General features: G+C 51.9%; 1 protein-coding gene across 1 annotated transcript; it reads left to right on the forward strand.

The window, feature by feature from the left end:
* Positions 1 to 15,724: 15,724 nt before the first annotated feature.
* Btg2 (BTG anti-proliferation factor 2) lies at positions 15,725 to 19,814 on the forward strand. Its single transcript, XM_004862187.3, has 2 exons — positions 15,725 to 15,973; positions 17,289 to 19,814. Exons 1-2 carry the CDS (start codon positions 15,832 to 15,834, stop codon positions 17,621 to 17,623), a joined length of 477 nt encoding a protein of 158 aa, XP_004862244.1. The 5' UTR covers positions 15,725 to 15,831; the 3' UTR covers positions 17,624 to 19,814.
* Positions 19,815 to 20,384: the final 570 nt, after the last annotated feature.

The following is a 20,384-nucleotide window of genomic DNA, read 5'->3' on the forward strand; positions in this document are numbered from 1 at the left end:
GAGACTCTGTTCTCAAAAATTAAAAGGCGAGGACAGGGATTTAGCTCAGTGGCACCACACCTGCCTGGCAAGCACAAAGTCCTGAGTTCGATCCCCATCAAAAAAAGGGGATGGGGATGTAGCTCCGTGGTAGAGCACTCCTGGGTTCTATCCCCACTTCCGGGTGGTGGAGGATGGGGAAGGGGTTGGCAGAGGTGATGAGGAACAAAAGGGACCATGAAGGGCCAGGGATTTAGCTCGGTGGTTCCGATGCTGCCTGCCTTACAAGGACAAGGTCCCTAGTTCCATTCCTGGTATATATAAAAAAAAAAAGGACCTTGAAGATAGGTAAGAGGCAAGGACCACCCCACCCCCGCCCCCGCCCAGGCTAACCCGGAGCCCCTGCCAATTCCAGGTGGTGTCCCAGAGAGGACTTCCGTGATGACTGCTATTGCTACTAATAGTACTAACTGTTCCTGTTCACTAAGTGTCCATTCTGTGTGCCAGGTACTAAATACGGCGGGAGGAATGTACATACCTGCCAAATGCTTAACAGGATGATCTCTTTGAATTCTCAAAAGAACCAGTGGGGCCAGGGCTGTAGCTCAGTGGCACCACGCCTGCCTGGCAAGCACAAAATCCTGAGTTCAATTCCCGATACCCCCCCAAAAAAGAACCAGTAAGACTCTTGTTTTCTTTTCTATTTTTCAAACAAGGAAATCGAGGTTCAGAGGGGCTAGAAACTAGGCCAAGCTCTTATAGGAAGTGGCAGAGTTACAGTCCCACCTGGCTCCAGAGCCCAGCCGTAGCCACTTTGCAGGGACACTGATATTCCCCAGTGTTTTTATTGTTCAGCATCTTTGGCCTCCAAGCCGGGATGGCCCCCTCCACCCACCTCTTCAATGCCCAGGCCTAACACCATGTTACCAGGCACCTTGAGCCTCGGGATGACGTCAACAGTGAGGGAAACTTGCCCTGATTCCCTGCCAGGGGGCCACTGTCTCTTCCCCTGCCCCACCTCCCACTGTAACCCTGTGCCCAGAGCTTGGAGGCGTGGTGGGTTTCTACAGACAGTGCTGTACTTGGCAGCGGCCAAGCTCAGGAAGCAGAAGGAGGAAGTGGTTTTAGACAGAGGAGGGTGGGTGGGGAAGCACTGTGGGCCCAAGGGAGGCTTGGGAGGCCTGGGACTTTCCCCTGAGCCCCTCCCCCAGACCGCCAGCCAGGTTCCCAGCCCAGCCCAGGCTGAGAGCCCGTGGGCTATCTGCCTCTTCTCCTGGTCCCGTGTCTCACACCCTCTCTCCCTTACCTTGGAATCCTTTTACTCCACACTCACTGCTCCTGTCCTCCACCCGCATGCCTGGTGCCCCTGAACGCAGGAAGGGGAAGGGTCTGGAGGGCAGCGCTCTGCCGGCTTCACCTGCGCCCAGGGGCTCAGCAAGCCCTCTCCCATCTCCACTCCCCCATACAGCCCACCTCCTCTCGCTGCAGTCTCTTCCTTTTCTGCTTCCTGGCCTCTGCCTAACCAAATGCTCCTTTTCCAGGCTTCCCAGCCTGGGCCCCTAGGTCCGATCTTTATAGCTGACTTGGCTGGGGAGGTGAGTTGCTTCGTGGGAAGCTGAAGCCTTCACAGCAGCGTTTGTCCTGAGACTTGGGCGGAAAGCTCAGATGCCAGGTGGACTTTTGTTTGTTTCAAGAAGGAAAAAGCTTGCTGGGTGAGGTGACAGTAACCCCAGCACTCAGGGAGGCTGAGGGCGGGCGACTGTGAGAGCAAGCCCAGCTTGGGCATTAGGTAGTGAGCCCCTACCTCAATCAATCAGTGGAAAAGACTGGGGTTCAGTAGGACATGTGATGATTTTTAAACGCCCCAGGGCAAAATCCTTAGATTTGGGGGGCTAAAGTAGACAGACAACACACTACCTACTAGGGCTGTCCATGAAACACACATCCTTAGCCTGGTGTGGTGGCCCACGCCCCTAATCCATCCCAGTATTGTGGGACGTGAGGCAGGAGGATTGGGTTCAATTCCCAATGCAAAAACAAAAGCAAAAAGCCTTGCCACCTGGAGACCAAACACGCAGACAGTAAACGCACTCCAACGCCGCCCCGCTGGAGAAGATCCCCAAGAACTCAGATCTCTCTGCCCAGCCCAGGGCAGGCTGCGCAGGCTGGAGGCCACCAGCGGGTCTGCGGGCGCAAAGCCAGAAGCGCAAAGACGCCCCGCAGGCGTTAGCCCTTCCTCCCTCGCAAACTCCCACGCCCATCTCCTCGCGTCACTTGCTTTCTCCGAGCCGCGCCTCCCTGGCCTCCCGCCGCCGCTGACGTGGACCGGAGTCACGCAGGCCCGCCGGGAAGCAATGCCCTTATTTGGGCGCAGACTCTGCCAGGCCGGGGCCTGTGCGCTCTCCCGAAAGGCGCCTTCCCAGGCCACCTCTCCACCCTCCCCTGGGCTCCTCGGAAACGTCGTAGCTGGACTGAAGTGCCACTGTGAGCGAGCGCTCAGGTGCCTGAGGACCAAGCACAGAGGCCTGGGATGCGGGGCCCGGGTCACTGGTGCTGCCTGTCGGGGCCTGGCCCAGATGCTCTGGGAATGCCTGCCCTGTGACCCTGATGAAAAGCCCAAACTTGGTCAACAGTGTAGTCTGCTGTTGGCCTCCTTGGCTCCCTGGCTGTTTGTTTTGACTCTGCTAGTGAGCAGGCTGGTGAGCAAGCCTGAGATTACCTTTCAGGTAATCCAGGACGAGGACCAGGAACGCTGCCAGCCTACAATGGATCGAGCATTGTGTGACCAGGGCCAGACACCTGCAGGGCATGACCTCCCTCCTAAATCCAGCTCAGCCTCCCAAGTTCCAGCCCCAACAAGCTGTTTCCCGCTGGACACCAGCACCCTCCTGCACTAGGCGGCGACTGTTTGCACAACTTGCCTCTGCAGGTGGCTTGGTGTCTGTGCCTTCTGTATGGATGCTTCTCCTTCCTGGAAAATTTTGGAGTGTCCTGAGGGCAGGCCTCATCTCTCCCAAATCAGACTAAAGTGCCCTCAGCCTCCGCCTTGGAAGTTAAGGGCCAAATCTCCTTCCTTTGATCTCTCTGGACAAGGAGGACAAAGGGTGTCCAGATCCTGAGGCCAAGTGATTGATTTATGGCCCACATGTGAATGGCAGTGAGTCACAGGGCCTGCCAGACAAGGAGGATCTCCCCAGGCTCCTTCCCTCCCGGCTCTCTGGCCTGAGGGAGCCCCACAGAGCCCCCAACAAGGGTGAATCTGCTGGGAGGCCTAGTCACCAGGCACTTCCCTTTGGAGGTGGTTGTCCTCATTAAGGGAAGGCCACTTGAGGGTGACACCTAATTCTCTGTCCTGGTAGGTGAACTGTGTGTAAGCTGAGGCTGCGGCTCCTCAGGTGCTGGGCAACACTGGCTCAGTACTTCCTTCTGAGACAATGGGAGATCCCATAGATGCTCTTTCCTCTTAGGAGCAAAAATACGATTTCTCTCGTTTTCTTCTGCAGAGTAACAGCTCTTTCTAACTCTCCCCACACCTCGGAGCCTCCCTCAGCCTTCCACAGGTGGGCCCAAAGCTTCTGCGTGGGTGGGGTTCGTAGGCAAAAAGGCCCTCCTCCTAAGCCAGGCAGCCTAGGTCTTCCTAGACTTGAGTGGTGTTTCGCATGAGGATGCTCCCTTCTGATAGATTCCTCTTTGAATTCAGAAGAGGAGGGCCAGGGAGTTGTAACTTTTCTAAGAGCTGGCCGAGTCCAGCTAAGAGGGGGCTCAGTCCTCTGGAAAACCCTCTGAGACAGCTATCATAAGTTGCTGGTCTCCGTCCTCCTGAGCTTTTGCCGGGCTCTGCCTGGCTCCCACACACCTCTTGTGCTGAAGGAAGGTGGCTGCCTGGAGCACCTGTCTGCTCTGACTCAGCTGGGCTCAACCCCTGACCTGGAAGGAGTTCCCCAGCCTGGCGGGAGGGACAGAAACCCTGAGCCAGAGAGAGAGAGGGAGAGAGGGAGAGAGAGGGAGAGAGGGAGAGAGAGAGACAAAGAGGGAGAGAGAGGGAGAGAGAGAGGCTGTTGCTCTTTATCTCGATTCTGACTATTCCTGGTAGCATTGTGTGCTCTCTTAAGAGATTTAAGCCCCGTTGAGGATGATACAAAATGCCAACTGAAAAGAACTTCAGATTCCTTAGCTTCAATATTCCGTCATAGGGATTTACACCAAAAATTCTTTCTTGAGGAATGTATGGATGTGTGTATGAGGAGGTACTTTAATAGGCTTGCTTAAATGCTTTCTTATATTTCACAATAAAAACCCTATAATACATATGTTTTTATTTTTACCTTGGTTTCCTAGAAGCTCAATAATAAACAGGTTCTAAATCAAAAAAATTAGTAAATACGTGTCTTTCTCTCTCCTTTTGTATGTGGTTTAATATAAATGTACATTTTGTTCTTTTTAGACAGAATCTCAATATACAGTTCAGACGAGCCTTGAACTCACTGTGCAGCCCAGGCTGGCCTCAAACTGTCAGTGATTCTCCTGCCTCAGCCTCTCAAGTGGTGGGATTACAGGCTACTCTGCCCAGTTGTGGTTTAATATTTTATGTGACCTCAAATTCTTGGAAGCTAAGCAAAATATAAATCATAAATACTAATAGGTAACAGGTTCTGACCACTATCGTGTGCTGGACACTATTTTTTTTTTCAGTACCAGGGATTTAACCTAGGCCCTTCACACTGAGCTACATCCCCAGTCCTTTTTCTTTTTTTTTAATCTTGAGATAGCATCTCATAAATTGCTAAGTTGCCCAGGCTGGATTCAAACTTGTGATCCCCTTGCTCAGCCTGCCAGAGTGTGGGATTACAGGTGTGCACCACCATGCCTGGGTTGCTAGACACTCTTCTAAGGACTGTAAGCTCATTTAATCCTAACCTTATTTAAAAGATGAACACTGAGAGCTTTGATGACTTGCCTAAGATGGTAAGTACAGGCAGGACCCAAACCGGGGCAGGCCGGCCCCTAGGCACATGGCTTAACCCTCACTCAGAAGTGAATTACAAGTCAGCTCAACAGCCTCACTATGAGCCATCGGGGTCAGGTGTCTTCAGAGCAAGCCTGTCCTGATGAGCAGCTTGGACCATGGACCACCCTCCCTGTACCTAAAGACCCACCGCCAACAGCAGCCTGTTCTTAGAGGAGGAGGATCTAGAACCCTTTCCCTGGCCTTTGGTGTGTGGTGCTGGGGCTAGAACCCAGGGCCTTGCAGTGCTGAGCACACGCTCTTCCACTGAGCTACACCCCAGCCCCAGCCTTACCCCTTACACAGATTTTTCTGGCACACCCATTGACCCACCTGTGCCTTATTTTCCTTTTTTTTTTTTTTTTTTTTGGTACTGGGGATCGAATTCGGGACTTTGTGCTTGCGTGGCAGGCACCAGAACCACTGAGCTAAATCCCCAGCACCTTATTTTCCTTTAGAATAGGTAGGGTAATATTTTCTATCGCTTGCACAGAGACAATTCAACCAAATTTACTGAAGTCCTGGGTACCTACCGTGAGCTTGGGGTGCAGGTAAGCGCTGGGCACTGAAGAACAAATGTGTAACCTACTCTCTGCCTTCCAGGAAGCACAATCTCAGGTCTACATGATGGACCTTAACCCTGGGAGAAGAGAAAGTGACTCATTCCACTGCGGAGCTGGCGTGGTAGTGAATGTTTCATACCCACAACATGGAGGCCAAATCTTGAAGGAAGTGGACAGAATTCTGTGCAGAACAAATAATGTAAATAAAGGTACACAGGTGTCAAAGTGCAACGTGTGTGTGTGTGTGTGTGTGAGCAACCCTGAGTAGGGTTGCCTGAGCTTCTCGTGTGGGCCAAATGATAAAGGCCTTAAGGCCAAACTAAGGATTGAACTTGCACCTCTACGCAGCCTGCAAAGGTTTCTAATCAAGAGAGAGGCAGGGGAGATGGGTGGCTGAGGAATTCTGACAGCAGCATCTGGACCTCAGAGAGGCCCTGAAAGGGACCCTGCAGTCAGGGAGGCCCTGAAAGCTCTACCAGCCAGTGGCCTCAGAGTAGGGATGAGTAGAAGATATTTCAAAAGGGTGATTGGCAGGACTGAGTCCCCAGTTGGATATGAGGGATTGGCTCAGGAAGTAGGCCTCCAGAGAGCTGTCACCTTGTCAGGAGATTTCTGTCTCCATGGCTGGTGATCACATATTCTACTGGGGCCCAAGGAGCTGCCAGTGTAGACCACAGATGACAGATTAAGGAAGAGCCAGCCCTGATCTCCTGGGCTAACACTCTCTTGTTACAAACAAGCAAACTGAGGCTCAGAGAGGTGACTCCCAGTCCAGCCAGACTCTGTACTTCCTCAGGCTCTGTCCTCTGACCCACATGGATCAAGTGCTTGGCCTCCCCTGGCCTCAGCCGTGGTCCATGGTGCAGTAAGGAAATCCCTTGGACCAAAGCCAGGAGGCCAGAGGTGGGAAAGTACAGCACCTTTCCTCAGTACGATGGATTGGATGCAGGGCCTTTGCACTGCGCTGCATCCCTTTTTAAATTTGATTTTGAGGCAGAGTCTCACTGAATCTCTGAGTTGCCCAGGCAGGCCTTGAACTTGTGACCTTCTCGCCTCAGCCTTGCAGAGTGCTGGCACTTTGGGTATGTGCCACTACACCCAGCAGCACCCCTTCTTGGAGTCCTCCTGTGTCCCCTTTTATGATTCTGTTTCCTCCACACTTCAGCCCCTGAGTCCCCCAGCCCCAGGTCTTGGGCTGTCACAGTTGCTTGCCCCAGACACAGCCCCAGGAGGCCCAGCCCACAACATCCGGGGAGCCCGACTGGCCAGGCTGCAGGGCCTCCTCTCTTGTTTTCTTGTTTCTTGTCTGGGGATGAAACAGGTTCATCTTGGGCCCCTGGGAGTGAAGATAAGGAGGTTTCCAATGTGTCTGTCCTTTAAGTTTGGAAAGAGGCAATAAATCCAGCTTCAGACTTGCTGTTGTGCTCAGTCCATGTGTCCTCCTGTGGAGTTTCCGGCACTTTCAGTCACAGCTCTATACACTGGAAAAGACCCACAGGTGAAGGTGTGGGAGGTCACATTGTTGGAGGCGGGTTCTCTAGGATAACAGACTTTTAGCAAATAGTTTTCATCCTTTTGCCCTTCTGGTACACCCAGGAGTCACACAAACAAAAACACTGCTGGGGTCCTTTCAGCCACATGCTGGTCGGCCATCTGTCCTGGTCTCGCCCAGTCCCCCAGCTCCCACTTCCTCTTTTTCCTGCTCTCTACCCAACACAGTGGGCTGCTGGGACCCAGCAACTGCAAGCAGCTGGGAGGAGCAGATGCCTTCCCCACGGGCTTCTGCGTCACTCAGCCCCAAGCTACACCCTGGAGGATCTCAAGACCCTTTCCAGCCCCTCCTTCTCGGGTGGGGGAGGAAGCTGTAAGAGCTGACAAGTGGCAAAGTGGTGGGGAGGGGGCCAGGACTGGGTGGGGGAGCACAGTCCGGCCTGAGTCCAGGACCCCTCCAGGCCCTGTCCCTCCAAGACACTGAGGTCATTCTGTGAGCAAAAGTGGCCATTCCTGGAGATTTTCTCTCCTTGCCCCATCCAGCACTCGAGGCTCACACTGCAGCCTCGGGTTCTTTCCTGGGATCCTGGGCTGTTTTCCTCTAGGTGCACACTCCATGCTGAGATAATTGACTGAAGGCCTTGCCTGTCCCCCCATTCAGATCTGAGGGCAGCTAAGTGTCAGGAGCTGCATCCAGGGAGCTGGCCGTGGGGTCACTATGGGGAGCAGAAGGGAGCAGAGGGGAGTGGAGCAGAGCAGCCCAGCATCTAAGCAGGTACATTAGGTGCTTCCCAGCCTCTGAGATAGGGCGTAAGGAATGGCCCAGGTCCTCAGACAGAGGCAGAGGTCTGGACCCCACCTCAAAGGATAACTCTAGAATCCTGGGGAGCGCTGCTTGGTCTAAATTTATCAACCTCCCCCTGTGATTCGCATTATTTTTTTCTGTCCCAAGAATGATGCGTGGGACTTGAATGACACAGGAGAGATTTTTCATTAGTGCTACCGACGATAGAAGCCATTGAAAGCTTTTACAGCAGAAAAAGAAGAGCAATGCTTTTGAGGAAAAGAAAGAAACAAGAAGCAGGGGAAAAGGGAGAAAAGTACCTTGATTTCTTCTGTGTTGAGACAGAATACCAGAAAATTATTTCAAAGATGTCCAGTTCTCAGATGGATAAAATAAAAAGAGCTGGGAGCTGAGTAGTAAAGCTGGGGTTGGGGGTTGGGGTAGGGCTCAGTGGTAGAGCGCTTGCCTAGTGTAGCACGCACGTCCCGGCTTCTGTCCCCAGTCCTTTGTGAACACCCATGCACACAGGAGTGCAGAAAGCAGAAAGCTGGGGTCAGAGGCAATGGTTCGGGATTTAGTCTCTATCAGGAGATGCGAATTCAAATAGCTCCAGGGTCAAGGGAGGTGATGTAATGAAGATTTAGTATAATAATTATAATAATAATGTACTATAATTATTCTTAAAATAACATCAATTAATAATATTATTAATAATAACCTCAGCTACGTCTATAAAAATGACAGCTACCCTGTGGATGGGGCCTCAGTGTGGATGCACTGGAGAACAGTGGGGGCTTTCGTGACTTGAGGGACACACTCCCTGCCTTAGGGCCCATCATTGCCAGACAAGAGTGTGGAACACATGTCAACAGATATTTTGAATCTTAAAGAAAAATGTTCACTGGGCATGGAGGATCACAAGTTCAAGGCCAGCCTGGACAATGTAGTGAGTCCCTGTCGTAAAATAAAATAAAAAGGGCTAGGAATGCACCTGAGTGGTGGGTGCTAGCCCAGCACACACAAGGCCCCAGATTCAGTCTCCAGTGCTGTAAAACCCAAACCAAAACAAACAGAAAGAGAAATTATTTACAGGACACTTCCTAAGGGTTAAATGTTGGTGACTAATTTTTGAAATGCTTAGCACGCTGCAGGCCATGTGTCCACGGCCAGCTCCACCTGACGCAACTCAGGAGGGGTTGAGCGAACAGAAGAAACCCAGGGTTGTGCTGTGCAGATTCATGACTCTCCAAGTCCCCACGCTGGCCCAGGGCCATGAGGCTCCGTGCCGCTGCTCAGCCCCTGCAGTCACCAGACTCACTGAGGTCCCGACACTGTCCAGGTCCAGCACAGCCTCGGCGGGGGGGGGGGGGCCTCAAAGCCTGTACTCTGCCACCCTTTGTGGCCATTTTCAGCTCTTCTGTGCTGATGCCCGGGAGTGTCTGAGCCCCAGCTGGAGCAGGTGTCTGCTCTAACATATCCGGGGAAGATCTCGTGTCCCCCAGTTGAAGTGCTATTTGTACATTTGCAGCTTTTTTCTTTTTCTGTTTTCAGAACAAGCTATGAAGTGGCATACTTTTTAGTTTCTACAGTCTTCTCCATCCTGCTATAGGCTCTTTAAATGGTCCTTATGAACCAGGTGTGGTGGCGCATGACTATATAATCCCGGAACTCTGGGAGGCTGAGGCAGGAGGATCAGAAGTTTGAGCCCAGCCTGAGCCACTTATCAAGACCTTGTCTCAAAAGAAAAAATTTAAAAAGGGGTTGGGGATGTAGATCAGGGTGAAGGGTTCAGTCCTCAGTACTGCCACCACCACCACAAAAATCCTTATGGACTTGAAAACGTGCCGTGAGCTGCAGATCAGAAAGCCCTTTCCTTCTTTATATTTCCCCAGGCTTCCTTTAGTCCAGATGGGCGCTTTCCCAATCAGCCTCCACCCCGGTCATCTCTCTACTTTCTACTTCTGTCCCTGCTCTCAGTTTACTTTGGGGTGGGGAGAAGAGGTTTAAGCAAATTTCTTCTTTAAACAAATTTCAAAAAGAGCTAATATCCTCATCTTCCTGATGTCTTTGTTAACAGGTGTGAGCCAAAGTCATTTTTTCACTACTATAATTGACTCTCAAAAACTGTTCCCAGGTAGGCATGATGTTTCACGCCTGTAAACCCAGCACTCAGGAGGTTGAGGCAGCAGGACCGCTTCGAGTTTGAGCCCAGCCTAAATTACATAGTGAGACCCTGTCTCAAAGAAGTAAAAGAAAACAAAAAAAGAACTGCTCCCAGCCTAATGGATGCAACTTTGTGAGAAATGACAGGGAACCCTGCAGCAGCTCCTCCAGCAATTTCCACCCCGACTAGGAAGCGAGGAAGAGGCCTCTGGTTCTCCTCAGAGCTGCTTCCTATTAGCTCCGTGCAGCACAGCAAAGGCTGCCCCCACCATGTCTGAAAAGAGGGAAGATCAAATGAGCGCCCTCGGAGCCTCGCTCAGACCCCGCCAAAACACCCGCACGCCCAGGTCTTCAGAGCCACACTCCTGGCTGACACCACCACAAGAGCAAGTTAACATCTGCAAGCACAGATCGTATTCCCTCCTTCCCACCCACCGCAGCGTGCGTACACATTTTAGTACGTGCATTTACTCAGATATACACACAGCCCTCCCACCCCTCTGATAGACACAGACCCACAAAAGCACACAGCGCACCGCGTAGGTGTGGGCTGACGTCAGCCTCCTGGAATAGCTCAGCCAGCCCCTGCCTGCCTCCCTCAACCTCAGTTCCTACGAGCAGCTGGGTCAGAATGGGAGGTAACCTTGGCAACCAGGCCAAGTCCCTGCAGGCCCCAGGGCACTAGGAAAGACAAGTCAGGTACAAAGATCTGCTTGCTCCAGACAGGGCAGCGGAGGGCAAGGCCTGTGTGATATCCCTGTGGACAGGACCGGCGCACGAGGGCCCAGTGCTGAGCGGGAATGTAGTCCTTTTGGAAGGCCGAGGTCGCTCAGGAGCAAGCTGCATAGGTGGGACAAGCAAGTGGGTGACTGGAGCAGCCGGTGGGTCTGGGGCCATGCAGCACTGGGGACTCCGGCCCAGAGGGAAGGCAGACGTCCACCCTCACCCACTCCCCACACCACTCTGGCGGTCCCAGCTCAGCACAGTCAGCATTTAACATTTAAAACAGCACAGGACCCTGGGAGTGGGGAGGAGGGAGAGAGAAGAATGAGGAGGAGGAGGAGGAGGAGGAGGAGGAGGAGGAGGAGGAAGAAGAGCAGGAGAGGTGGGAAGAAAAGCTGGACAGGAGAGAGGTACCACTTGCCTTACACTTCGCTCTACCCAGGGAAGAGAGGCCGCAGGTGACGTGCAGGGCAGGGGGAAGAGGAGGAGGGAAATCTTGGGTTTTGTTGGATCCTCATTCTATCCATTTAAGGGCACTTTCAGGAAATTCCCCCCAAATTGGTACTCCTATTAAGTATTTGGTCTTAGAAGAAATTGATGCAAGAACCCAAATCATGTGCTGGACACAATTATGCTGCATAGTGACCTGGGAACTTTGAATATGGGATATTCCTCTTTCTAGGTTTGTGTGTAGAAAGAAGAGCAGGTGAGAAAGCAGGGGACCTGCTTCTGGGGCTTCTGGAGTATCGCTGCCCCATATGAAGCTCAGAAATGAAGGTACGGAGGCTAAGATGCTGGGTGATGGAGGACACAGTGTTGTGCCTCCTAGCTCCCGTCCCTGCCTGTGGCTGGTTCCTTCCCAATCACTGGGTCATCCTCTGACAGCCCCAGGCACCAGTGTGGGCCCTGGCCCTGGCCATAGCAGCCTGGGAGCCTGCAGACTACGGGAGAAGGACACTGCATCTGTAGTCAGGAAATGGGTCCCATGTTGGCTCTACTGAGAACTCACCATGTGGCCTGGTGAGTGACACAAAAATTCACGTAAGGACAAGAGTTTTATTTCCTGCAATAAAACAAGTGATGGTTTATCTGAAAAGTGTTTCTTTTCATCAATGCTGGTGTCAGGGCGTGAGGCCCAGAACACTAGGCCCACTGTCAAAGATGCTCAGATGTGGGTGCTGAGTGTCCCTGAGGAGCTTTCGGTGCCGTGACCTTGTTCACTGGCTTCCTTGGTGGTCAGCTCTGGTCAATTCTGGGCTTGCTGACATCTGTCCTCTGGTTTCATGAACCTCTGAGTTCTCTTTTTCCAAGGTCAGCTCAGTTTCCTATAAGCATATATATGTTATTTCCCCACAGTGAGCAGAGGTAACAGTCTCTTCTGGCCTGACCCAGATTTTGGGGAGGAGCTGGTGAAGAAGCTGTCTGAAAGATGTGTCTAATGCCAAAACATTAGGCTCCTAGGCCATTTTGATTAGCTACACGAATTAGGAGAGAGTATCGGAAACCTGAATTGTGCTGGAAGTGTGTAGCATAGGACAGTGTAACCAGTTTCCAGGTAATTCGCAAACTGTCATTGGGACAAGATGCCAACCCCTAAAAAGATCCCCGGAGAAACTAAAACAATGTTGGATGAATGGTGTGCAGGGCATTAATTCAGCACGGGGTGGATGGCTGGCCTAGGGTTCAAGGTGGAAGGCCAAACCGAAGCTGTGGCTTCAGGCGTGCAGGTGACTGAAATGGTTGGAACGTGCTCGTGAGGTGTTCAGAAGCAAAGGGCATGAGCCACAGGCACCAAGGCCACGGGCATGTGAGGGATGGGGACTACATTATAGGGCAAACTTGGGGATCACAGGCAGCATGTGGAGGGGTCTGGGGTACAGAGCTTCTGTCATATTTAGAGGAGAGTGATCACTAAAGTGGCAAAAATCTAAAAAGGAAGCTAGGGCTAACTTATGAGAGATGAGGTAGAACTCTTGAAGACACTGGCGTAGGCAAAGACTTCATGAACAAAACCCCAGTCACACAGGAAATATCACAAAGAATCAACAACTGGGATCTCATCTTATTAAAAAGCTTTTGCACAGCAAAAGAAACCACAGAGTGAAGAGACAACCCACAGAGAGGGAAAATATTTTACCAGCTGTTCCTCATATGAAGGACTAATATCTAGAATATATAAAGAACTCAAAAAAATCAGATCCCCGAAATTTAAAGACCCAATCCAAAAATGGGTATCTGAAATGAATAGACACTTCTCAGAAGAAGAAGTAGAAATGGCAAATAAATATATGAAAAAATGTTCAGCATCACTGGTCATCTGAGAGATGCAAATTAAAACAACACTGAAATTCTATCTCATCCCAGAAAGAATGGCTGCTATCAAGAAATCAAGCAATAACAAATGCTGAAGGGGCTGTGGGGAAAGAGGAACCCTGCTCCACTGCTGGTGGGAGTGCAGACTGGTGCAGCCACTGTGGCAATTCCTCAGAAACTGAAACTAGAGGCCCAATTGACCCAGCTCTTCCCCTCCTTGGTACCTTCCTGGAAGGAATTAAGAGCATCACACCACAGCAATATATGCATACCCATGTTTAGCACCACAGCTTGTAATAGCTAAAGCTTGGAAACAGCCCAAATGCCCATCAACCAATGAACAGATAAAGAACATGTAGTTTTTTAAAATATATAATGGAGTACTACTCAGCCACAAAGAAGGATAAGCCTGAGACATTTCTAGGTAGAAGGTGCAGCTTGAGACCATATTCTTAAGTGAAATAAATTGGACACACACATTTAAACACCTCATTGTTTTTCTGGTATGAGAAACCAAAAGTGTAAATAAGGACCAACATGTACAACAGATACTGTGAAATAAGAAGAAAATGTTTAAATGGGAAAAGGAACTAGGGAAGGGGCAGGGGAAAGGAAAGAAGGGAAAAGGAAAAAGAGAAAAGAAGGAATAAATGGAAACAAAGCTTTTGTAAATAAGGAGGGAGGGGAGAGGAATGAAAAAAAAAAGAAGCAAAATATGTCATGTACAGGTACAAATTCCCTATGATGAATGCGATCATTATGTAGATCTAAAATGTACCATAAAAATTTTAAATAAAAATTAATTAAGAGCGATCTCACTATTGGGGAAAGGAGTCCAAGCCTAAACTGCTTGACAATGGGAGGGGTTGCTGCAGGTGAGCAGAGAAGAGGAAGTGGATGGGCCCCACAGGGGCCTCTTAAAGGTGGGGAGGGTGCTCTGGGGCCGAGGCTGCACGGAGCCCACTGTGATCCCCTAGGTGTGAAGAGGCGACGGTGGGGCCCAGGTCCAATGAGCAAAGCATGAGGGCGGCCAAGAGCAGCTCCGAGTTCTCTGGGTGCAGGGACTGGGACAATGCGGGTGTCGCTGACAGAAACGCAGCCCAGGAAGGGAGCTGGCTCTGGGAGACAGCGTGGCGGCCAGCTTTTTCTTACTGTGACCAAAATGCCTGAGAAAGTCAACTCGTTGGAGGAAGAGGAGCTTATTTTGGCTCACAGTTTTAGAGGCCCAGGACAGAAACTTCACCATGCAAGGCAGTGGAGAAAAGCTGCGTGTCTTGTGATGACCGAGAAGGAGAGAGACAGACAGACAGACAGAGAGGATGGGAGGCTGAGGCAGGAGGATGGCAAGTTTGAGGCCCGCTTGGGCAATTTAAGACCCTGTCTCAAAATAAAAGAGAAAAAGGACTGGGGGTATAACTCTGTGGTAAAATGCTCCTGAGTTCAATCCCCAGTGCCACCAAAATCAACAAATCAGAGAGAAAGGGTAGGGATCAGATATAGGTCAGGGAGGGAACCAGAGCTGGCACAGGCAGGGTGACCAGGCAGAGAAGCCATGGGTGTTCAAGGAAGAGGCCCCAAAGCTGCTTCCAAAATGTAGCTGGAAGCTGGGCGTGGCTCCCGTTGTAGCTCAACGCAAAAGTCCTGGGTTCAATTTCCAGTACTGCAAAAAGAAAAACCCCAAACAAATAAAACAGAAAATGGAGAAGCCCAGATCACAAAGAAAACAGGAATTTACACAGGCTGTGGGGTTTGTTGAACAAATACAGACCTAAGGGTGCCAGAGCAGGCTCTGGGCTTGGGTTAGAAGTTGGCGGGCCGGGGCTTTAGCTCAGTGGTTCTGCCATCTGCCTCGCAAGCACGAGGTCCCGAGTTCGATCCCCGGTACAAAGAAAAAAGAAGTTGGCTGAAGGGTGAGGCCAGGCCCTGAGGCTGTGTTCTCTCCCCGGGAGCCCGGGCTGGAGCTCCGAGCGCAAAGAGGAAGGAAGAGGGACTGGGCGGAGGGGAGGGGAGTGTAGCGTTCAGGGCTGTCTCCTAAGTTCAAAAATTTGGCATTTAAAGGAAAGTGAGATCTGGGAAAATAACCCGGGGGGGGGGGCGGGGTAGAAGTCTTGCAACATTCCCCTCACCCGTGGCACCGAGAAGAAAGCTGGATGTTTTCAGGCAACAGAAAGGAACTGCTGGAGAGCAAGGACCCGCTGAGGGCCGTGGTAGTGCCGTGGGAGTAAACTGCGTTCCCCACTCCTGAAGGTTCAAGAGGAACCCATTCCGTCTCGTTTTGAAAAAGAAAAAAACCAGCAAAGCGGAAACATGGCTCCAAAGCTTGGGGGTGAGTGGCTCTGCCCGGCTGTGGCTGGAAACTGCCGTGGGAGTCAGAGGAGGCCGCTAGGGGGAGGCGGCATCAGCGAAAGCTTCTTGGAGGCAGCGGCACTCAGCCCCCGCCGCGAGGGGCGGGAGACCACGTCCGCGCAGGCCCACCTCGGCCTCCTGTACCCGCCGCTCCCGCCCCTCCCGCGTACCCGAACCCCGCGCTGGTTCCCAGCACTGACGTTAGCCGGCGCTGACCTCAGCGCCGGGGAGGCGGGGGCGGCCACACGGGAGGAGACGGGAGGGGAGGGGCGGCAGTGTGCCCGCCCCCATCCGCTGGCCGCGGCCAATGGGTACCTCCGTCGGCTGCCCCGCCTCCGCGAACGGTATAAAAGGCTCGGCAGGGAAAAGCCCGGTTAGATCCCCGAGAGGCGGACTGGCCAGTGGGTCTCTGAGAGCAGGAGAAGCCCACGGCAGACCGCTCCCTGCTCAGAACCGCGCGCGACATGAGCCTCGGGAAGAGAACCGACATGTTCCCGGAGATCGCCGCCGCCGTGGGTTTCCTTTCCAGCCTCCTGAGGACCCGGGGCTGCGTGAGCGAGCAGCGGCTTAAGGTTTTCAGCGGGGCGCTCCAGGAGGCACTAACAGGTGGGCGCGCACCAGGTGCCTGGCACGAGAACCCTCCTGCCTGGGGGGGTCCTCTCCCCTCCTCCTGGGTCTTCTACGCGATGTGTTCCGGGACTAAGTTCCCTTCTCCGACTCCCGGGGCAGCCTGCAGCTTCCCATCCCCTGGGCCAGATCACCCTCCCCGCCCCGGTGCTGGGTCGAGTCTGGGTACTTGGTGGTTCCGATGGAGCGCGTCCCTCTGCTCTCCAAGGGGCGCAGACCCTGCCCTTGCGTGAGTTCCCTAGACCCAGCTTAGACCCCAGCAGAGGGTGTGCCTAGGGTCAGAGTCCCGGCTCAAGTTCCTCTGTGGACCCTTGAGAGAGATCTCGAGACCCTCGCGGGATGCCACAGGCTTCTCAGCGGTCCGGGATCCGTATGAGCCCCTGAGCCTTCTCAGCAACTTGGAGGCCCAGCCGTGGTTCTCGGCCGTGCGGGCTTGCGCTATGCCCGGCCAGCCTCCCGGTTGTCCGCCCGCTCCAACCTGGAATCCCCACCCGCTTTGTATTTGTTCTGTTCGCCATCTGCCACCTATTGTGGTACGGAAGAGAGCCTGTAGCCAGTAACTGTGCTGAGGGCCTGTGTGTGTGTTGGGGAGGTGGGCCGTGAGTCGGGGAGGTTGACCAGAGATAAGCAGCAGGCTGGCTGGCTGGAGAGAGAGTATCTCCCAGCTGTTCCTAGCGTCTGTCCGTCAGCCCGGGGCAGTGATAGCCATCTCTGAGCGCACAGGCCTCCTATGGAGGAGCAGCAGCTGTTTCATCAAAATAGCCCATTTCTTGTCCCTTGGCTACTGCTAAGGATCTTGGGCTCTTCTGAAGCAGGCAAGGGGCCCACTGGGGACAGGGTGGGTGGCCTGGTGACTTTCTGTGGACCCAGCAATGTTGGCAGCCTTCATGGCTTTGAAACTCCTGCTCACCAGTATCCAGAGGCCCTGTCTGGACTTGCCGGCCCCAGGTCACACACCCTCCCTCCTTAAACTGGGGGATGGGCCAAGAGCAGTTGGCTTGGCTAGGGGAGAGTACCTCAGAGCTCTGAGCCCCCTTTCAACACACGTACACACATACACACACACACACACTCACACCCACACCCACACCCAAGGCGTCTCTCCAGCTCCCATAAGATTTTCTGCTAAGTGGCGAGAGGGTTTTAGAAGGGTGCTGGGACCCAGCAGGAACTACTACCTCCCTTAAAATCGGCGGGCGCCTTCCTGTTCTCCTGAACCTTCACCCTCATTCCAATGTTGTGGTCACACCCATGGTCTCTAACCAGGTGTGTCCCCGTTGTCCTCCCTCCACAGAGCACTACAAACACCACTGGTTTCCTGAAAAGCCATCCAAGGGCTCTGGCTACCGTTGCATCCGTATCAACCACAAGATGGACCCCATCATCAGCAGGGTGGCCAGTCAGATCGGACTCAGCCAGCCCCAGCTGCACCGGCTGCTGCCCAGCGAGCTAACGCTGTGGGTGGACCCCTACGAGGTGTCCTACCGCATCGGAGAGGACGGCTCCATCTGTGTCCTGTACGAGGAGGCCCCGGTGGCCACCTCCTGTGGGCTCCTCACCTGCAAGAACCAAATGATGCTGGGCAGGAGCAGCCCCTCGAAGAACTACGTGATGGCCGTCTCCAGCTAGACCCTGGTGCCTCCCTGGCACTCTCCTGTACTCATCCTGCCGTGACAACAGGCTGCTGCATACCTCAACCTGGGGACCTGTATTTTTAAATGAAGAGCTATTTATATATATTATTTTTTTTTAAGAAAAGAGAAAAAAACCAAAAGATTTTTTTTTTAAGAAAAAAAAAAATCCTTAAAGGGAGCTGCTTGGAAGTGGCCTCCCCAGGTGCCTTTGGAGAGAACTGTTGTGAGCTTGAGTCTGTGAGCCGGTGTCTGCCTATGGGAGAGAGTGGCCAAGCCAGGGTGAGGGAGAAAGTTGGCCAGCACCCTGGGCAAGGTTAGCAACTGTGAATGAGGCAGGTCAGGGTCTGCCCTGGGTTGGGGAGTCCAGACTCTGGCAGCCAGGACTGGAGCTCCCCTGGCTCCTCTCTTACTCAGGGGCACTCATGCCTGAACTTACATAATTCTATGTTGCCTACTCTTCTCTTATTTTCCTGATGAGATCTTAGGTAGAGTTAAAAGCCCTCTCCTTATTCCTTCTATCCTTAACAGCTTTTCTTGAAATCATGACTCAGTTTCTAATTCTACCCTCAGGGGCCTGTATTGGTTGCTTCCCAGCCAGGAATCTAAAGCTTTTGGGGGAAGAGGAGGAAAGCAGGGATTTGAGGTCTTTGGGGTTAGGATGGAAGAGAACTCTGCACAAAACCTTCACTTTGCTGCGTGCTGCTTTGTGTGTATGTGTGGTAAATAATTTGAGGATGATTTGCAATGGAATTTTGGGATCCAAAGAGTATCCCCTGGAGATGTTTTTTGGCCAAAACGCTTCTTTTTGGAACCATATGAAAGTCCTGGTGCTGCTGCTATTCCTTTGAGAGGTGGCTCAGAAGCTACAAGGAACTCCAGGTCTTCTATTACTGCCTTCTTTGCAAAAGCACAACCCTCCTTTCTCTCCTCTGCCCTCTGATTGGATCTTGGAACTACCCAGTTTCTAAGACAAGAGTTCTCAATCACTGTGCAATAGTCCTCCAGATCCCTGGAGGGTCTGGGGAAGAACTGGCTCCCAATACCTCCTAGTGATCTCGTGGTTTTGAGACCCATCTCCCCTGCACTCCGTGGAGATTGGAGCAGGAAGGTACAGCTCCTCCTGGGAGGAAGGGGAGTGGCTGGGCTCTGCAGGACTACCTGGTGTTCTTGCAGGGCTAACACTAAAAGCCAAACCTCGGGCACTGTTTTTTCTCCCTGGTGCTCAGAGCACCTGTGGGAGAGGTTGCTGTCCTTCAGTAAACTCCAAATCTATCTATAGATGTGCAATATATATTGTCCTGGGCTGGAGAACAATAGAAAACTACACTGGGAAGATAGTCCCTTTCCTTCAGTTTCTCAGTGACGTGGATGAGGGGTCCTCAGACAGCCTGGAGTCTCCCAAACCGAATCACCTTAAGAAGGACAGCTAGAGCATCTGGTCACCCTGGCTTCCCTCCTGCTGTTGCCCCTTAGTAAGGAACCTCTCCCCCCACCCCAAGTCCCCCACCCTTGCCACCTGCCCATCCTGTCTCCTGGTTTCCTAACCACTCAGTTTTGATTCAAAGGTGCTATTTACCAAACTCTCCCTTCCTGACTCCTAGCCTTCCACCCCCCCAGTTTTCTGCTGCCTTCCCCCACCCTGCTTCCAGCCTTTATTGCTTTAAAGTTAACTCTGGGCCCACAGTCCCAGGAGCTGTTCTCTGGCCTGTGGGTTGAAACAAAGCTGTGAATTCTTGCAGATTGTGTTCCTGCTTGTCTGTCTGCAAACAGGTCCCTGCCTTTTTAGGAGCAGCCTCATGGTCTCATGCTTGTCTTTTCTCTCTTATTGATGTTCACTTTAAAAACAACAAAACCCCCAGAGCTGGACTGTTGAGCAGGTCTGTCTCTCTATTAAATAAAATAATAGTATGTTTGTAAGCTATTCTGACAGAAAAGACAAAGGTTACTAATTGTATAATAGTGTTCTATATGGAAGATTGTACAGCTTTATGGACAAATGTACACTTTTTTGTTACTTTAATAAAAATGTAGCAGATGAAGTCTGTGATGTAGAGAAGGTAAAATTTCCTGCCTTTCCCTCTCCAATTCAAGTCCTTGCTTTGTGTTTCACTGTATTTTTCTTGAGCTGCACTCAGGCAGCCTGTACTGTGTGGATGGTACAATCAATAAACCTAGGCATGAGGCTGGCCGTGTCCAAGCATCCAGTCTTCCATAGGAGCTCGAATGCTACAAGATGCTGGCTTCTAGTCTGACTGTTCCTGCATCTGCCCAGGTCTCCATCACATGCATCTGCTTCTTCACTGTCCTTAGTTGCATTCACTCATTCATTTTCAATCATTTCATCATTCAGCAAACATGTACAGCTAGCCGTCTGGATCCAGGAGTTACATGCCCACAGGTTTAACCACCCATAGCTTGAAATTCCTCAAAAAAAATTCCAGACAGTCCAACAAACAAAACGAAATTTCCCACACAGCACACATGCTGCTGAACCTCCAAATGCAGGGATGCTGGCCCACTCACCTTTCCATGGCCCTTGCTCTCCAGCATATGTTGCTTGGGCAGTTGGTGTAGTGAGGCTTATAGTGGTTGCGTCTGAGGTGGACATATACAGACTTCTGTCATTCTCTAAACAATAAGTCTAAACTACGTAGCATTTACATTGTATTAGGTATTATAAGTGGTCTAAAGGTGATGTAAAGTACATGGAAATACATATAGATTATATGCAAATACTACATCTTATAGAAGGGATT

The sequence above is a fragment of the Heterocephalus glaber genome, unplaced genomic scaffold (assembly GCF_053883595.1).
Source record: "Heterocephalus glaber isolate CG9 unplaced genomic scaffold, H.glaber_assembly_v1.0 deba00001600, whole genome shotgun sequence".
NCBI lineage: Eukaryota > Metazoa > Chordata > Mammalia > Rodentia > Bathyergidae > Heterocephalus > Heterocephalus glaber.

Bases quoted from the DNA above. Each gene is read 5' to 3' on its own strand.
- Btg2 (XM_004862187.3), top strand. From the start codon at position 15,832: ATGAGCCTCGGGAAGAGAACCGACATGTTCCCGGAGATCGCCGCCGCC. The intron at 15,974-17,288 runs GTGGGCGCGCAC...CTCCCTCCACAG, and splicing joins GCTCCAGGAGGCACTAACAG to AGCACTACAAACACCACTGG.